The following is a 19,045-nucleotide window of genomic DNA, read 5'->3' as shown; positions in this document are numbered from 1 at the left end:
CACTCTTAACAAGATTGATTAATTAATAATACAAATAGAAATAAATGGGTATGACCTAACAGTCATTGCAGAGATATGGTTGAAAAGTGACCGAGTTTGGGAATTAAATGTGCCAGGATACCTAAGAAGTTTTAGAAGACAGGCAAAATGAAAAAAAAGGAGCAGATCTGATGATAAAGAATGGCAGAGGAGAGAAAAGATCAGGGCTTCGACAATGAAATAGAATAAGTTTAGTTGAAGCTAAGAATCATCATGGGCCAGAAGATATTGGTGGGAGTTGTTTATAGGATCCCACTATGTGGTGATAACATAGGGCTTAGTATAAATCAGGAAATTAGAGGCAAGCCAAATTATCGGTAATGGTGTGGAAAATGCATTCATGGAGTGTGTAAGGAATGGTTTTCTACATAACTATGCTGAGGAACCAACAAGGAAGCAAGATATTTAAGTTATAGTATATGGCAAAGAGGAAAAGTTAATCAATAATCATTGAAGTCAAAAACTGCTGATGCTGGAAATCTGAAACGAAGATAGAAAATGCTAGAAACATTCAGCAGGCCTGGCGTCATCTGTGGAGGGAGAAACAGGATCAACATTACGCTTCATCAGAACTGGGGAAGTGAGCAAACAAGCAGAGATGGGGAAGGGGTGGTAGGAATGGTAATTGGTTTATTCTTGTCACATGTACCAAGATACAGTGAAAAACTTTGTTTTGCATGCTATCCATACAGACTGTTCCAAAGCATAAGGACATTGAGGTAGTACAAAGGGAAAGGCAAGAACAGAATGCAAAATATAGTGTTACAAATACCATTACAGAGATAGTGCAGTGGAGGTAAACAATAAGGTGCAAGGGCCATGACAAGTTAGATTGAGAGATCAAGATTTCATCTTTGTTGTACAAGAGATCGGTTCAAGAATCTTAAAACAGCGGGATAGAAGCTGTCCTTTCACTTGGTTGTGAGTGTTTTCAAGCTTTTTTATCTTTTGCCTCATGGAAGGGGGGAGAAAAAAGAATGACCAGGGAGGGAGGGGGTCTTTGATTATCTTGGCTGCCTTCCCAAAGTAGCAGGAGGTATAGACAGAGTCCATGGAGGGGAGGCTGGTTTTTGTGATGGACTGAGCTGTGTCCATAACTCTCTGCAATTTCTTGGAGTCTTGAGCAGAGCAGTTGTCGTACTAAGCTTTGATGTAATCAGATAGGATGCTTCCTGTGGTGCAGCTATAAGAATTGGTGAGAACCATCAGGGACATGCTGAATTTTCTTAGCCTTATGAGGAAGTAGAGACACTGGTGTGCTTTCTTGGCTATCGTGGTTGGACCAGGACAAGCTATTGGTGGTATATACACTTGGGAACTTGAAGCTCTCAACCATCTTCACCATCGCACCATTGGTACATACAAGGGCGTGTGCTCTGCATGTTTGTGATAGAGTGGAACCCAAGGTTGGTCAGATAATGTAAATGGTGAGAGAATGAAAGATGTTGGTATTCAGAGGGATCTGGGTGTCCTTTGCACAAAACAGCTTCTGCGGGCAACCAAGGTGGCAACAGCATGTTGGACTTTGTTAGAAGGTGGCTTGAGTGCAAAAGTAAATAAATTTTACTGCAGTTACATTGGTCTCTGTTGAGACTGATTACACTTGGAAATTTGAGTACAGGTCTAATCTACCAATATAAGGAAGGATATATTTGCTATCGGAAGTGCAACAGAGGTTCACCAAATTGGTTCTTCAGATGGACAGTGGGGAGGGAGGGTGGTGGTGGAATTGTCCTATGAGGAAATATTAAGCAAACTGGGCATGTACTTTCTAGAGTTTAGGAGAATGAGCATTTCTATAAATGCCATAAGCATTGATTGGAACATGTGAGTAACCAGCATTGTTTAGTTATTACAATTAAACCTCCACAGCTGAAAATAAACTGCAGAGCAATAAAATGGCAACAGTTGGGTAGTGTATCACAATTCGAGACATCAAATGATTTTCATTCTTTTTTGGAATATTTTGAACAGTGATCAGTGTTAAAAGATATTTTTAAAAAAAAGACAAAAGCCATTATTTTGGGCCCTGCAGATTTTGGACTTCTCAAACCTTCATTTGCATCAAAGAGTTAAGTGGATTTGTGCTACACAGAACTTACTGAAACACCATTAAAACGTTGCAAGCTGAAGGCAATCCTCATTGTGGAATGTTTCAGATTTCATCATCAGCACTAAGAGGAAATGCTCATTCTCCTAAACTCTAGAAAGTATATGCCCAGTTTGCTTAATGCTTCCTCATAGGACAATTCCACCACCACCCTCCCTCCCCACTGTCCATCTGAGGAACCATTCTGGTGAACCTCTGTTGCGCTCCCTATAGCAAATATATCCTTCCTTATATTGGTAGATTAGACCTGTACTCAAATTCTTGCTGACTACACTGTTGCATTCACTACACTCTTCTTGGCCACAAGTACAATAGATGCCTTTTTGAAGCAGGTGGGAATCTCAGACTGCAGAAGTGAGAGGTTGAATATGTCCATAAATACACCAGCCAGTTGGTCTGCACAGATCTTTAGCACTTGGCCAGGTATGGCATCTGGACCAGGCACTTTTTATGGGTTCACCTCCTTGAAGGATGCCCAGATGTCGGCCTCAGAGGTTGAGATTATAGGGTCATCTAGAGATATGGGGGCTTAGGTGGGTGTGTTAAGGTTCCCCCTGTCAAACGTGCATAAAGGATCATGAAGATCATGTTCAGATTGTAGCAATTCGAAATCAGAGTGAAGCCAGCAAAGTGCCTATTCATGCAGAGATCAAATGGACTATCAAATTGATGCTCACCATAGTGTTGAACCTTCACCAGTTAGAACACCACCAGTGGATGTTCACGACGGAGACCTGGAAGATGTTATTACTGCTCCTGAGACTGTGGCAGAACCTGAGCCACATACTAATAGTTGTCCGGCTGCACCATCCATTACAAAATGACAACAAAGATACACAATTCGGCAACAAAAGGCATCAGAGAGACTTGACCTTTAAATTGGACATCTCTGACTATGTTTTGTCAGTTCTGTGATCAAGCAGAATAATCCCCTGTAGTTGTTCTGAGTTGAACAGTCTACTTCAACCCAGGTGTTAGTGTTGATGAATAGTTATAACTTCTACTGTTTTGTTAAGGGAAGATTTCCAAAGGAGAGTATAGTATGTTGTGCAGTTTGTTGCATTTATCTGCCCTGGGTTGCCATAGTGCTGGCTTAGCAGGAGTTAACCAGCAGGGGGAGTCAGAAGGAGAAAAGGTAAAGATGGCTAACACAAAAGCATCTTCCTCTGTACAATTACAATGAAGGTGATTACAACGTTGCCAATAATTCAGTAAGGAGGCTGAATTCACAAGAGCCTAGAAATGCAGGTTGTATTGCTGAAGAGTTACAGCATTAGGAAGGGTCAAGATACTGGAGAAATTTGAATAAGACAATGAGACATTAAAACAGAAAGGCTAAAAAGCAAAAGAGTAAGAGTGCAAGAAATCTAAATACAGAAATGCAAATCTAATGGTGCTGATATACTAACATGGAACTGAACACAAGGAAGTGACTTGGATGATGCATTGTGTTGTGAGGAAATGTTCTTTTCTGGGAATAATTTGTTCATATAATTCTACAATGCTTCTTGCATCGAAGTTGAATGTTGAGCACCATCAAATGATGATCCGAATGCTGTAATTAGTTGTTGGTCTCCGGTCTCAATACAGAACACTAGAATAATATTCATTATGCTGATTAGTAAATAGGTAAGATTAAATTGTAATGCAGCTAATGAGCTGTGGTAATTGAGGCAGTTGTAAAAGTGTGGCTGTCACTGTGCATTAACGCTTGTTCTCTCATCCAATTCATGCACTCATTTATAATAATCAGTCTACACATTCAGATTACTAGCTGTTTGAAGAAGGCTCGGATTGTGATTCAGTAGTCAGAAGTTAAACATTTTAGGTACTTAATAGCTTGTTTGACAAATTGCAAATTGTTAACATAAATGTAGATGTCAGGATTCCCTTCCATGCATTGACCAGTCCAGTATGTTGGGGCTTCTTGAAGTCAATGCAAAAATACTTGAAAATCAAAATAACTGCAGATGCTGGAAATCTAAAACAAAATGAGAAAATGCTGGAAATACTCAGCAGGTTGGGCCACATATGTGGGAAGAGAGATCTCTGACCTGAAACGTTGATTCCGTTTCACTTCTCACAGATGCAGCATTTTCTGTTTTCATTGTAAAAATACTTCATCGGGATTACCAATTGCTCCTCATGAATAGTGAACCCTGGGGTGTATTTGGGGAGGAAAATAGAGTACACCATCACATATCTTCTGAATGAAATGTTTGTCAGGTCCCAATCTAGTCTTGAAGCTGACATCAGTGCAGCTCTACTGAAGCCCTGTACTGTCAGAAGCGATAACTTTTGAATGAAACTTAATTCAGAGGCTTCATTTGTCCTTGCTGTTTGATTGCACTTTAGAGCCATTATACTTATTCTCTCAGCCAACATCACTGAAACATTTTCTGAGCATATCATTGCTGGCCATTCAGTATAGTGCACTGCAATTGTGGATTATTAAAGATTCCGACCAACATAGTGACTTTATAACTTTTGTTACTGTCCCAAAGCTTTAAACATGTCCTGAATAAGTCTTGAGATTGACAATATTCCTTACTAAGGGTGACTGATGAAACTGTTTGTCAAATTGCCTTTCCCAATAATAGAACAATCTGCAGCTGTGTCAATTTGCATCTCTAACGCCTTTCTGTCAATTAGGACTATGATCTTAAAGTTCTGTTGCCTTGCACTACAGTTCGTTGAGGCATAGATGCCAAACACAGTAAATTCTGTGTCATTTGCAACAGTTGGAATATTGTGCCAATTCTCTTTTCACAAGTTATGCAAAACTGATTCTCTTTGTGCTGCATTCAAGACTACACTCCTATTGTCTTGTGTTTTATTTTACAAGCTATGCAATGTGTCTTTTCTGACATGAATAGCATTTTGACTCTCTCAAAGTACATTTTCATGAGGAATCTTTGCCAGTACACCTTTAACAGTGACTCACACCACTTCCCCTAGCTTCTGGACTAAAGCTTTGTAAGTTGCTCTTTGATTGTCAGTTGCTGTCACACTTGTGGCTTGAATTTACTGGCATTCTTAACTGGTGTCTCCATGGAAATGACAATCCTGCATGCCAGGTCAAACACAAGATTTTAGTGCCTAACAGCTGCCACTGGATCCTTTTACCTATTAGACCAGATGCAAACCTGTGTCTGAATGCACAATCCAAATACTTTAATGGGTCCTCGAATATATGATATAGTCACACACAATTTCTTCCAGCTTTTGATCACGTACGTCAAATTTGTAGCTTTCCACGGCCTCAAACAGTCGTGGATCATTTACAACGTTTGAAGGACATTTGGACTGGTACATGGATAGAAAAGGATGAGAGGGATATGGGCCAAATGCAGGCAAATGGAACTAGCTCAGATAGACATCTTGGTCGACATGGATGAGTTCATCCAAAGGACCCGTTTCCATGCTGTACAACTCTATGACTCTAAGTAATCTTACAGCCTCTGGACTACCTCTGTAAGCAGGATATCTTCAGCTTCCTGCAGAGCCACTAAGTTAGTGAGTGCGTGACACACTACGAGTTGATTCCCACAAGCGACATTGCTTTTTTACATTGTCATTGCAGCATTCACTGCCCGCATTTCAGCCAGGGTGTATCACTGGCCATGGAAAACCCTTTCCATCCTCTCTGTTACAGGACGTCAGTGATTCACACATCTTGTCAGACTCCCCTGTGCTGCCAGTGAAGCCTGCTTGTATTTGAGCTGCCGTTTTTTTCATGTTCCCACCAAAACACCCGAGGCTGCTAGGTGCGTGCACTTTGCTGTCAGATTGTTTCACTGTGTTGTTGACTTACACTGTCTTCTTGTGTTAATTGTATTTAAGAAGCTAGGCAGTGAGTTTGAAGGGCAATTGTGCTGCTTCACATCCTAAAACAGCTGCCTGGGTAGTTTCCCCAATCTCCCTTTGATCTGACCCACAGGATCTGTGTGACTGAATGCACTGAGGTTGCAGTGGGAGAGTAAACCTTCAGGACCTATTTAGTTCTGTTGCCACAAAGTTTTCACGGACAATCCATGGAAAGAATGTTGCTTTTCCTACTGCTGCTGTCTTCCTCATCATTAGTTGTAACGTTTCCTCAGGCATCCTTGGATTCTCCTGGCAAGGTCAACTTACAACAACTTTATTCTCCTCTTCATGGCAAGGAGGTCGCTACACCTGATGCTTGCAGGTTGAATATACACACACGATGATGTCACCTGTGACCCCTGACCACATGACTCATTTGCATACATACAACATAGTACTGAGAGACACTGTTTATGGAAACAATGCCCTGTGGCAGCAGTCGAAGCCAAGCCTGCCTGCTTGAGGTGGGTGTAATAGATCGCATGATGCTTCTCAGCGTCCAAGCCAATATTCCTGCTTGAAGTGACATGTCCACATTGCTGGTTGTATGCTTTTGAAAAAGCCATCCAGTCAGTCCCTGTCAGCGACATTCAAGTAAACACAGGCCATATATGCAAAGCTATAGAGAAATATCAGAAGACTGGGACTGAATGAATGGCTCTTTCAAAAAGCCAGCATGGGCATGATAGTCCAAATGGCTTTGTTCTGTGTTATTGTTTTATATTGGAGTAAGAACCACAGAGAAGATTTGTCCATGACTCATGTTTCCAGAGCAACGGACACTAATGTTTCTGTAAATATACATCATTCAGGCACTGTGTATGGGAAGCATAGCTGGTGATTACCCTCATTATTAAGAGACAACAGGCTTGTTTACAATATAGAGTTGAAAAGTCTGCACATTTAGAAAGTAGGTAATCAGTGATTGGATATTGCTCTTCTAAGATGTTACATCATATTACTGTTGAATAAGATTTTCAGGTAATACTGTTACATTTAGCATAATTTGGCTTCCTTGTACAGGTGAGCAGATTTCAGTCTCACTTAGTCCCAAGTTCAGTCCACAGATAGGGTACTACTTGCCCCCTTTTTCAGGTTTTGCCCCAGGTGAGAGGAAATTTTGCTATCTCTGTAATGAAAATATAACCCATTGAATGCATTGAGCTAGGTTTTAAAGTTGTCGCCAGATAAAATCCAGAAAGGTGGAAAGCAGATGTGCAAAGATAGGAAATATATGGTTACTTCTGGATTTGAAAGGTGATGCAAGTGTCGAAAGGATCTAACTCTTTCTGACATTCTGCATTGTGTTAGGTATTATTAATGCACAGGAAGTTGTTTGAAAGAGCAGGAATGATTGAGGAGAGTTCGTACACAACATCTAAATTTGCTCCCATACTTTTTACATACACTAATTTGAATAGATTTTAGAAAATAGAACAGTACAGCACAGGATCGGACCGTTCAGCCCACAATGTTGTGCCAAATTGATTAAGCTAATGACACCAAATCCCTTCTGCCTGCAAGTGGTCCATATCCCTCCATTCTCTGCATATTTATGTGCCTATATAAGAACCTTTTAAATACCTCTGTTGTATCTGCCTCCACCACCACCCCAGCAGTGCATTCCAGGTACCCACTACTCTCTGTTTAAAAACTTTGCCCCTCTCACCTTAAATGCATGCCCTCTAGTTTTAGACATTTCAACCCTGGGAAAAAGATACTAGATGTCTATTCTGCTTATGCCTCTTATAATTTTATAAACTTCTGACAGGTCTCCTCTCATCCTCCACCGCTCCAGAGAAAACAGTCCTAGTTTGTCCTACCTCTCCTTATAACACATGCCTTCAAATCCAGGCAGCATCCTGGTAAACTTCTTCTGCACCCTCCCCGTTTCGTTTGATAGATTTTCCCATTCTCACAATTTTCACACCTTTATAGGTACAATATATGCCACTTAAAATAAAAATACTGCATAGGAGAATGAGCAGCATTTGAGGAGAGAGAAGTTAACATTTTAGGTGAGTAACCTTTCATGATGCTTTCCAAATTCATTCTGGCATCTTTCCAGCATAAAACAGGAGTATTTATGCAATGATTTATGATGATGTTTAGTAAATCCCATTTTCTTCTAGTGCACCTGCAGTACTGTGATAGTTTCACTAATACATTGTATTATTGTTGAAATTTCTTGATTTTCAGCCTAGCATTATTATTTTTAATTAAATATATGCACACATGTTCAAAACTTTCTTCAAAAGCTGGCAGATATATGTGAACAAGAAGTTCTGCTGGAGTACTAAAGTGTAGCCCAATTATATGCGGAGGAAGAATGCCTTGGGATAGATGTTAAATTTGCAGCTGTTAAAGCTATTTTTGGTGGTAATTGCCTGATAATTGGACTGTGTAAGGATTAGGGTCATACTTGCAGCTTTGTCTGCAGTTAAAATCTGCAGTTAAAGGCTTTAGCCAGTGGAGGGAAAAATACCAAAAGTACTTGGATACAATATTGTGGAAATTGCATAGGCGATGTGAAGTTAAGAGTTGCACCTGTTTCTGGGAGGGTTAATGCTGTGGTTAACATCACATAGTCAGTGTAGTTCAAGATTATCCTGTTCCCTACCACTGCCTTTCCAGCATCCTGCTGACCACAGTGACGTCAGCAGTAGTCCCATGCCCAGAATTTGTCTCCAGTAGGATTTACAACCACGTTTCTCTGAATAATGACAGGCACTGTTCACTCACTGAAGGGAGACACAAGAAATTCTGCAGGTGCTGGGATCTGGAGCAATACACAAAAAGTGCTGGAGGAACTCAGCAGGTCAGGCAGCATCCATGGAGGGGAATAAACAGTCAACGTTTCAGTCCAAGACCCTTCATCAGGGCCTTCACTGAAGGACTAGCTTTTATTAACAGTGAAAGTTCAAACTTAATGTTATGTAAAGTGCCAGTCATGGAAAGCATGCATGCAGAGCCAGGTTGTTGTATGTCTCATGATACACATACAGTCCATTTTCACACAGCTCAGATTCAATGCTGACCCTTCCATGCATCTTCAGACAATTGTTCCATCCAAACATCACTTCCAAGGCCCATCCAATGTCCATTTGTTGTATTGGCATTCACCACTCCACCAGACGTGGCTTAATTTGTTTCTTCATTAGCCCAGAGGAGTAGGGGGGGTGGAATTCAGCTGGATTCAAGATCCAGGCAATACTAAAGTGCACCAAGATCTTTAGAGAGAGCTTCCTGGTAAACTTACTGTGAGGAGCAGATGGTTATTGCACAGAGATTCTCTGTCAGCATGGCCTCTTTGAAAGTGTACCATCAGCCTCGTAAGGTGGAGACACAAGAGACTGCAGATGCTGGAATCTGGAGCAACAAACAATCTGCTGAAGGAACTCAACAGGTTGAGCAGCATCTGTGGGAGGAAAACAATTGTTGATGCTTCCGGTCAAAACCCTGCATCGGCACTGAGAGTGGAGAGGGGAGATAGCCAGCATAGAGAGAAGGGGAGTGGCAAGAAAGGATTCCAAGGCGATTGATGGACTGAGGAGAGGTCTGAGATGACAGGCAGGTAGGGCCAGGTAGGAGAGGTGAGCGGGGGTGGAGTTGGGAGACTGTGGCAGGTGAATGAAAGATGGAGGCCACTCCCTCATAGGGTGAAAGGTAAGAACCAGGTGTGATGTTCTGGAACAGAAAACCTCATCTTAAGAGCAGATGTTGTGGAGACGGAGAAACTGGGAAGGAATGACAGATTTACAAGAGACAAAGTGGGAAGAGATGTAGTCTAAGTAGCTGTAAGAGTCAGTGGGTTTATAGTAAGTATCAGTGGATAGTTTGTCTCCTGAGATGGAGAGAGAAAGATCTATAGAAGGGAGAGAAGTATTAGAAATGGCCCACGTGAATCTGAGAACAGGGTTGAAGTTGGTGAAAAATTGATGAGTTCTGCACGGGTGTAAGAAGCAGCACCAATGCAGTCATCACTGTAACGGAGAAGGAGTTGGAGAGTGCTACCGGAGAAGGTTAGGAACAGGGACAGTCCCTTAAGGTCCCTGTAGGTAAACAAAAGAACACACTTCCAACCCTCAGAAATCACTGGCACACAGCAAAATACAGCAGCTCCATTAGATGGAAAAGTGTGGAAATTTTGGCAGCAACAAAGAAATTGACAAGTCATGTCCACATTTACTGTTTTGCAGTTACCACTATCAAATTGTTTGATCTTTTAAGGGTTGACAGTGCAATGCAGACAGATTTCTAGTTTTATGTGTTTCTGTACCTTTTCACTGGGCTGTTGAATTAATATCTTATGCACAACTCACTATCTTTACAATAATCTCTAAACTTGTGCTGATAATAAAAGGTTTCCTGAAATTCCTAGTATGTCAGTTGTGGCCCCGCCCCCCACCGTTAACTTAGGCACATGGCATGGAAACTAGAAGTGAGCCCATTATGGCAGATCTCAGTCATTTCTAAAAGATTTCTCACCGGCTTGTAAGGGAAGGGAACACTGTCTGCCCCTCATATGATAAATGGGGTAGGGCCGAGAGAGGAGGATCCACAGGTTGTCAGTTCCCATCCCTGATCTTTCCTTGGGTCCTACTATCTCTCTGAGAGCTGCTACATCAGGTGAGTGGAGATATACTGGGGCCCCGACATAAATGTGTCTTTGGCCTCAGTGGTCTGGTTCAAACTGCCAAGTAGCCAGAATTCCATGAAGATCCCTCGGTTCCTTTTTTTGTGGAAAAAAACAGGAGAACATCCATCCTGGCTGAGATGCTAAGGAGACAACAGCCAAGATTGAAGAAACAAAATACCAACATCAATTTAATTATCTTCTGGTTGGATACCAGTCTCCACCTAAGACTGAAAACATGTTGTTGCAACTCTGTCCGCACCTCACTAGCAAGACTTGGAAGCAATTTGCATTATTGGGTTCCATCCTGAATGTTTCCTCTTTCCTAAATGCCAGCAGCCTCTAACAATCTGGAAGTGGGGGGGGGCATAATTGTATGGACCCAAACTGAGAAGGTAACCAAGCAGCCGTGTATCTTGCATGCTACATACAGCTCATTTAATTCAAAATATTTCAACCATTATTTTATCTCTGGGAGGTCACCTGAGCAGGCAGTGTGTATGGGGCCAACCTGGTAATGTGTATAGTTGCAAACAAGATACTGGAGGAACTCAGCGGGTCAGGCAGCATCTGTGGAGGGAAATGGACAATCAACCTTTTGGGTTGAGGCACTTGTGTCTAAAATGCCTTTAGTTAAACTTGCTTGGAGCACCTGGAGGATACCTACGCAGACACGGGGAGAACGCACAAACCCCTTATAATGTTGGAAATACTCAGCAGGTCAGGGAGAATCTGTGGAGAGAGAAACAGAGAGAACTCTTCAGTCAATGATCTTTAACTAGAAACACTAAACTGTGTTTCTCTGTCCACACCTGGTGGGCATCTTCAACATCATCAATCATTTTTCCAACATTTGGGATGGTTTGCTTTTGTGTTAATGTTTGATCTGCCCATGCTGAACGGGACAGACCTGTCAACCTGTCACATGCCCTGTGTGCAATTTACTTGTCTGAGATGTTCATTGCTCTGATTGTCACAGGTCATCAATGCTGCTCTGGCTCTTGCTTCCTCCCCAAAAAGTCAAAGTATCAGAAGCAACATGGAGATGTACAAGAAGACCTGGGAAAGCCACATCCGCATCCTGACTGAAGCAGTCGATGACATTACCAGCATCGATGAGTTTCTCGCCATCTCTGGTAAGACATCCTTTTCTGCAGTTAGCTGCCTTGGGATTGCAGGACTATTCGATGCCAGCTGACATCCAGCTATGTGTATTTGAACCAACTGAAGCATATTATGAGATGGTTTTGCTGCTGCTGGGTAGGATTAATCTCAATGCTGTATAATAAGAAATAGAAGGAGGAGTAGGTGATTTGGCTCCTCATGCCTGCTGTACCATTCAGTAAGATGGCCACATGTGAGAAAATAGGTTAGGGAGAATTAAATGGGGTATGAGATTGATGGGATTACTTGGAGAGCCGGCATATCGAATGGCCTCTTGTGGCATGAGAAGTATGAAAGATCGTGGTAGATCAACACCATTTTCTTGCGTGATGACAAGCAGGTGAATGGCTCTCTGAGCTAATCCTCCCCCTTTGTCAGCTGCACAGCTCTCCCCAGCCCGGAAATCCCTCTGTGGTTAAAAAGCTCACCGAGCTGGGGAGACAGGGCACCTGGTGTGAAGTAGCATGCAGGTAACAGTACTCTGGATAAGATCTAGTTACCCAATAAGAAATGTGCCAGGATACCACTGAAGTCGTCAAGTCTAGAAGTTAAAGAGGGTTAGGTGTGCTTTTCAGTAGATGAGTGAAAAGACTGATTATAGGAAGCCTCATTATTGGAAGGATGTGGAGGCATTGGAAAGGGTGCAGACGAGATTTACCAGGATGCTGCCTGGATTGGAGAGTATGGATTATGAGGAGAGACTAAAGGAGCTAGGGCTTTACTGTTTGGAGAGAAGGAGGATGAGGGGAGACGTGATAGAGGTATACCAAATATTAAGAGGAATAGATAGAGTAGACAGCCAGCGCCACTTTCCCAGGGCACCAATGCTCAATACAAGAGGGCATGGCTTTAAAGTAATGGGTGGGAAGTTCAAGGGAGATATCAGAGGGAGGTTTTTCACCCAGAGAGTGGTTGGTGCATGGAATGCGCTGCCGGGGGTAGTGGTGGAATCAGATACGTTGGTCAGGTTCAAGAGATTGTTAGATAAGCATATGGAGGAATTTAAAATAGGGGGATATGTGGGAGGAAGGGGTTAGATAGTCTTAGGCGTGGTTTAAAGGTCGGCAGAACATGGTGGGCCAAAGGGCCCGTATTGTGCTGTATTGTTCTATGGAAAGCATGAGTGGGTCTTGCTTAACATTACAGTGGTGGAGTGGATAAAGGATTAGAAGTTCAGCATGGGATCTGCTGCAGACCCACATATGGCCAGGGAGCGAGATGGAATTGGGTGGCTGGGGAATGGAGGTTGCAGCAGCGACCGAAGATAATAGTTTTCATAATGGACGAAATTTCCAATTAACCAACGTGAGGTGTTGGACACAGCCTCAGATGTAGAGGATGGAGCTGCAACCATTCACTGTTCACTTGGAGCCCAATGGTCTGCTTTTGGATAATGATATCAGCAGGTAGATGAGAGATGGGAGTGGATGTGGGAGAATTCCATATGTAATGGTGTGGAACTGGAATGAAAAAGCATTGCAGATGATTTTATGACTAGAACTGGATAATCAGGAATGAGACCAGGTATAGGTAGTTCCAGCCAGCAACCTGCCCATAAATGCATGCTCTCTAAAAGGTTCAAAGTTGGCAGCTTTAAACATGTCCTGGAGTTGCAGTGTATAGACTGAAAGTACTGAGTGATTCTTGTGTTCTCAGAGTGATGGCCTACTTTAATCTAGCCTGTTACTGATCTTTCGACTAAAGGGCAGATGACTTTATTTGAGACATTCTGGACTCTCAAAAATTAATTGGTGTTTATTGCCTTATTTTATGTTCCCGTATCTGGAAACGAAACAGGAGAAAGACCTCATGAAGTTTCTGAGCATTTTACAGCTGTAGTACCACGAAGCAGCCTATTGTGCAGAAAGCCGCAATAAACAACATTGTTATAATGACCATAAAAGCAGTCTTGCTGTGATGGAGGCTGTACTGCAAAGTGTGCCCAGAGCTTTTGCAGTGGTTTCAGTATAATTATGTTCTCTCCTACAATCCTTCTCAGTGCCTGATGCTGAGGCAGGAGAATTCCACTGCTGAACACTAGATTGATAGATAGATATCTTTATTAGTCACATGTACATCGAAACACACGGTGAAATGCATCTTTTGCGTAGAGTGTTCTGGGGGCAGCCCGCAAGTGTCGCCACGCTTCCAGCGCCAACATAGCATGCCCACAACTTCCTAACCCATATGTCTTTGGAATGTGGGAGGAAACCGGAGCACCCAGAGGAAACCCACACAGACACGGGGAGAATGTACAAACTTCTTACAGACAGTGGCCAGAATTGAACCCAGGTCGCTGACGCTGTAAAGCGCTACGCTAACCACTAACTACCCTGCACTCTTTCAAGTATGTTCACTCACTGCCAGACATTGACAGAGCACTGGATGTCTCTTGTTCATTTATTAGTTCATCCTTCAGCTTGAAAGACCATGGAATCATAGAACTGTTTTGAACAGAAAGAGACCATTCAGCCCATCAAGTCTGTTCCAGCTGCTCATTGAACCTCTTGGAGATTCTTTCCTCATAGCCCTGTAAATCGTCCTCTCTCAATTAACCATCCTTATATCTCTTGAAAACCCTGATTGGCTTTTTCCACCATTAGAGGCAGTGAGTTCTGGATCATAATTACTCTCTCTGTGAAAAAAAGTTTTTTCCTAAATATTTTCAATGCTACATTTGTGCCCTAACCAGAGCCTTTTGAACACTCAACATAACCTTTCTACTTTTGTCATTTTTGCCCCTGTGTATGAATACCAAGATCTCATATGCTTTACTAACTACTCTCTCTACTTGCCCTGCTACACAAAAAGATTTGTGCTCATGTACACCCAGGCCCCTGTGTTCCTGCACATCTTTCAGAGTTGTGCCATTTAGTTTACATAATGTTGTTTTCTGACAAAGCTTAATGCATAAACTTCTCTATATTCTTAGCCACTTGTTGATTTGTTTTTCCAGCTCTTCTATAGCCATTACATCACTGGTTTCTGTGAGTGGTGGAGCAGGCCACTGTGAGCTTTGAATGGCCTGTGACTTGCAGGTTGCTTGATTTGCAATGGACCGGCTGCTGTTGCAATATTTACGCTGCTTGTATCCTGCTCTGTCTTGGCATTCTCCTCTGTTCATAGATTGGAGCTCCTGGATAGATGAGGGTTGACCTGAGGGTTGATCCTCCCAGTATAGAAGTGCACCAAGGATGACTTGGGAGTGTCCTTCCTTGAAACAATACTTCTGGCCTCCCTGAGAGTGCTTTTCCTTCTTTAGCTCTTATTTGGCAATCATCTGACATCCTCGTGATGTGTGCTGCCTATCTATTGTGTGATCTCATTAGCAGAGTGTGGATGGTTGGAATGCCTGTCTGGAGTGCGAACCTTATGGTCTTAGAGCAGATGCTCAATCAGGTTGAATAACTTGACTGTTTATTCCCTATTTCCCAATCAGTGACAGTCACTGATTGAGTACATAGGTTCAAGAGAGCCTGAAGAGCAACTGCAGTGTCAGAAACCAAACCCACCAAGAAGTGAAGCTTCCAGGGTTTGGGGTGGGGGTGAGGGGGTGAAAGGAAGGCAAAGGAAGAAATTAGCTGTCGGAGCAAGTCTCTTCAGAGAGATCTTGACCTTGGATCACAGACCTTTCAAATGATGTAGGGGGAGTGCTTTGAATGGACAGAGAGACAGAAGAGGGAAACAAAAAGCTACATTGTAAATGAATTGCTTCAAACTGATGGGATCATTATGGTTATTTTTTTATTTTATGTTCCCTTTGATTTAATTATCTATCTGCTGACACAGTATCATGAAAACCAAAGGTATATAAACCTGAAGACATCTCATTTTGTAACTCAAATGTATTAAATTCGGTATGAGGCTACAATTGCACTTTTTCCATAGCCCAGGGCACTGCTGTCAGAGCTGCTTTATTGTAATGTGTTCATGGTGCTGAGGACAATCAATGTGATTTATATTTCTCAGTTGCAATAACTTTAGGCTGTGTTTTGTGTCAGTTCCTTCTCCTTGGCATGTAAAAGATTTATAATTTCATAAAGGATTGCCATGGATTGAAATGAAATGTGACTCAATCCTGGTTTTAAGCATTTAACAAAAAAGCTTATGTTGGACAGCTCTCATTAAATTGCCCTGGTTTGTTTTCTTTCTGGTCTAAAGCTGTTTTTCTCTTGCTGTAACACACAAGAGTAGATTCCCAAGGTACCACCCTGGACTGAGGCCTCTGCCCTGCCATTAACCTGAGCTGCAACATTGGGAACAGGCCATTATGCAAGGTACCATTATATTGCACTGTGCACCAATAACCTGGCCGGTACCTCGCCTGTGGTGAGAGTCCACCCCACTGTGATTGTTCTGCTTAGTGCAGAGAAGCTTCAGGGGCTTATGCTCACAACTATGAGGAGTCTTGATAAGAGTTCTCAGAAGTAAACTGTTTCCACTGGAGTCTAGATCAGTAACTGGAAAACTCAAATTTCTGATAATTGGCAAAAGTTCCAGAAGAGTAGAGGAGATAAATATCTTATTATACGGTTGAATGTTGTAATCAGGAACGCATTGCCTGAATGGATGGTGGATGCAGATTCAGTTGCAGAAGTTCAAAAGACAAATGGGCAAATGTACTTGAAAAGGATAAATGTGCTTTGGGGAAGCAGCTGGGCAGAGGGACTAATTGCATAGCTCTTTCAAAGGTCTTGTACAGGAAAGCTGGTTAGAATGACCTCCTTTTGGGTCATAGTACAAAACATCGCAATGCATGCCTTTAAACCGCTGGTTTTATGTGTTGAAGTGGCACTGTTACCTTTGTAACTACATGTCTTGCAGAAAGTGAAATACTTTTGTTCAGGATATTTAATGTTTAAGCTGTGCTGGAGACACTGAGTTAACAGGCTTTTAAGAATAATGGGATTTAACAGCGTGAGGTCATGAACTTAATGTAGAGTTAACACTCAAACACCAGCAGCTTCATGATTCCTCTCAGGCGTTTCACTACAGATATTGGTGAAAAGTGTCTTGGTAAGTATTACAACAGTATTGGACCTGTGCTTACTTCTCATCAGAAATATCTTGACTTTATTCTTTTCTTGAGGGGGGGGGGAGGATCGTTATTTGTATAATCTTTCAAAATGGTGGAACTGAGGAGAATGTACAGTGTAACGTCAGTTGAAAACGTACCTGCTGCTGTTGAAGACCTTCTCTGGACTCCGGCTACTTTGGCTTTAAGGCCTCATTGACATTCCACCCAGAGCAGTGAGGAAGTGGCAGGATGCTGCTGTCCAAACATTAGATAACAGTACAGAAGATATGAGCTCGCGAAGGAGGATTTTCGAGGAGTGAATCTACACAGACACTTCCTTTGGCCTGGCAGCTTCTTCTCTTTGGCCACAGTTAAAATGATGTTATGGCTTGAACTAAACCAACAGGCCCTGAAAACAGAAAGCACTGGAAACACTCAGTGGATCAAGCAGCATCTGTGGAAGGAGAACCACAATAAATGTTTCATATTAGAGACACTTGGTAAGAACTGGGAAAGAGAGAAAACCCGTTAAGTTTTAAGTTGCAGAAAGGGTTGAGGAAGGAATGGATAGGACAAGGAACGTCTCTTATAGGCAGGGTTGCCATGGTAATAAGCTGTTGATGAAGCTATTTGGTTGAAAGGTTATTGAGGGAAGTTAGAGAAAAAGAGAGAGAAAACAAAGGAAAAAGTAAATCCTGTAAAATCCAGGTCAGAGCTGTAGGAAATGCCCAGCAGATCAGGCAGCATCAGCAGAGAGAGAAAATCTGAGTTAACATTACAGATGGATGACCTACAGCAAACTGATCAGTTCCGATAGAGACAGTGGAAGTGAGTTACCTGATATCGTTAAATTCATATCGAGTCCAAAAGCTGTAACATGGCCAGATGAGCTATTGTTCCTTATATTGCATTGGTCCAGGTTATTATTTTGCCGGAGGCCACAAATTGGTGGGTTAAAGTGGGAGTGGAATGGAGAATTAAAGTAAAAGGCAACTAGAAACTCAGGGTCACCCCTGCAAACTGAATGCAGTTTCTCTGCAAAGCCAGTCACCCAAACTCAGTTGGGTTTGTCCATTGTAGGAGGCCACATTGTGAACACCAAATGCATTACACCAGTGTGGAAGAAAGGCGAGTGGATTGCTTCTTCATCAGGAAGGACTGTTTGGGTCCCTGGATGATGGGAAGGGAAGAGGTAAAAGGACAGGTGCTACATCTCTTGTGGTTGGATGGGAAAGTGCTGTGAGAAGACTGATTGGTGGAGGTGGAAGAGCAGGCCAGGGAGTCGCAAAATGAATAGTCCTTTCAGAATGCTGAAAGGGGAGGGCAAGATGTGTCTGGTGTTGGAATCTTGTTGAAGATGATGGAAGTTGTAAGGGATAATCCATTTATCATCATGGCAACAATACCATTTAAATTTAAAATTTTATTTACAGCGTGGTAACAGGCCCTTCTGGCCCAACGAGTCCGCGCCGCCCACTTTAAACCCAAATTAACCTACCCATACGTCTTTGCAATGTGGGAGGAAACCGGAGCACCCGGAGGAAACCCACACAGACACGGGAGAACGTACAAACTCCTTACAGACAGCGACGGGAATCGAACCCCAATCGCTGGTGCTGTAATAGTGTCTCGCTAACCGCTACGCTACCCTATCAGAGATATTCCCTTTGTCCTATCCATTCCTTCCCATCCTCTCTGCAGCTTAAAATCAACTTGTTTTCTCTCTTTCCCAGTTCTGACAAAGGGTCTTTTGTTAAACCATCAACTTGGCTTCTCTTTCCACAGATGCTGCCTGACCTGCTGAGCACCTCCAGCAGTGTTTTTTGATTTTAATTTCCAGCATCTGCGATTTTTTTGATTTCCATTAGACTATTCATGTTGAAAAGGACTCCTCTGCTCTCAGTGGATGACTTTGGTGCCCATACAGAATGCAACATGAAAGTCTTGGTGGATGGGATTCAGACGTTTAATAATGCCCTAGCAAGCAGGAGAACTCTATTGGAGACTGCAGATCCTGGAATCTGGAGCAACAAGCAAGATGCTGGAGGAACTCAGTGGGTCAGACAGCATCTTTGATTATATTCTCCTGTTATCAAAAGTAGTAAAGAATAGATGCTGAATTCACATTGCATGACAAGGTACTGGAATCATTCATCTCCTAATGTGTATCTCACTCAACAGCACTTCAAGATCTATTTTGGAGAACCTTGGT

At 42.4% G+C, this 19,045-nt stretch overlaps 1 protein-coding gene across 1 annotated transcript in view; it reads left to right on the top strand.

Annotated features, from left to right (window-relative positions):
- Window positions 1-19,045, top strand: part of LOC127576942 (catenin alpha-3-like) — a 1,199,293-nt gene that overhangs the window by 892,493 nt on the left and 287,755 nt on the right. The window contains exon 10 of the mRNA XM_052027768.1: window positions 11,632-11,788. Within this exon, the coding sequence (XP_051883728.1) occupies window positions 11,632-11,788 (157 nt within the window). The remainder of the gene's footprint in view (window positions 1-11,631; window positions 11,789-19,045) is intronic.

This window comes from Pristis pectinata, chromosome 12, assembly GCF_009764475.1.
Source record: "Pristis pectinata isolate sPriPec2 chromosome 12, sPriPec2.1.pri, whole genome shotgun sequence".
Classification (NCBI taxonomy): domain Eukaryota; kingdom Metazoa; phylum Chordata; class Chondrichthyes; order Rhinopristiformes; family Pristidae; genus Pristis; species Pristis pectinata.
This window is presented reverse-complemented; position numbering and strand designations above follow the sequence as displayed.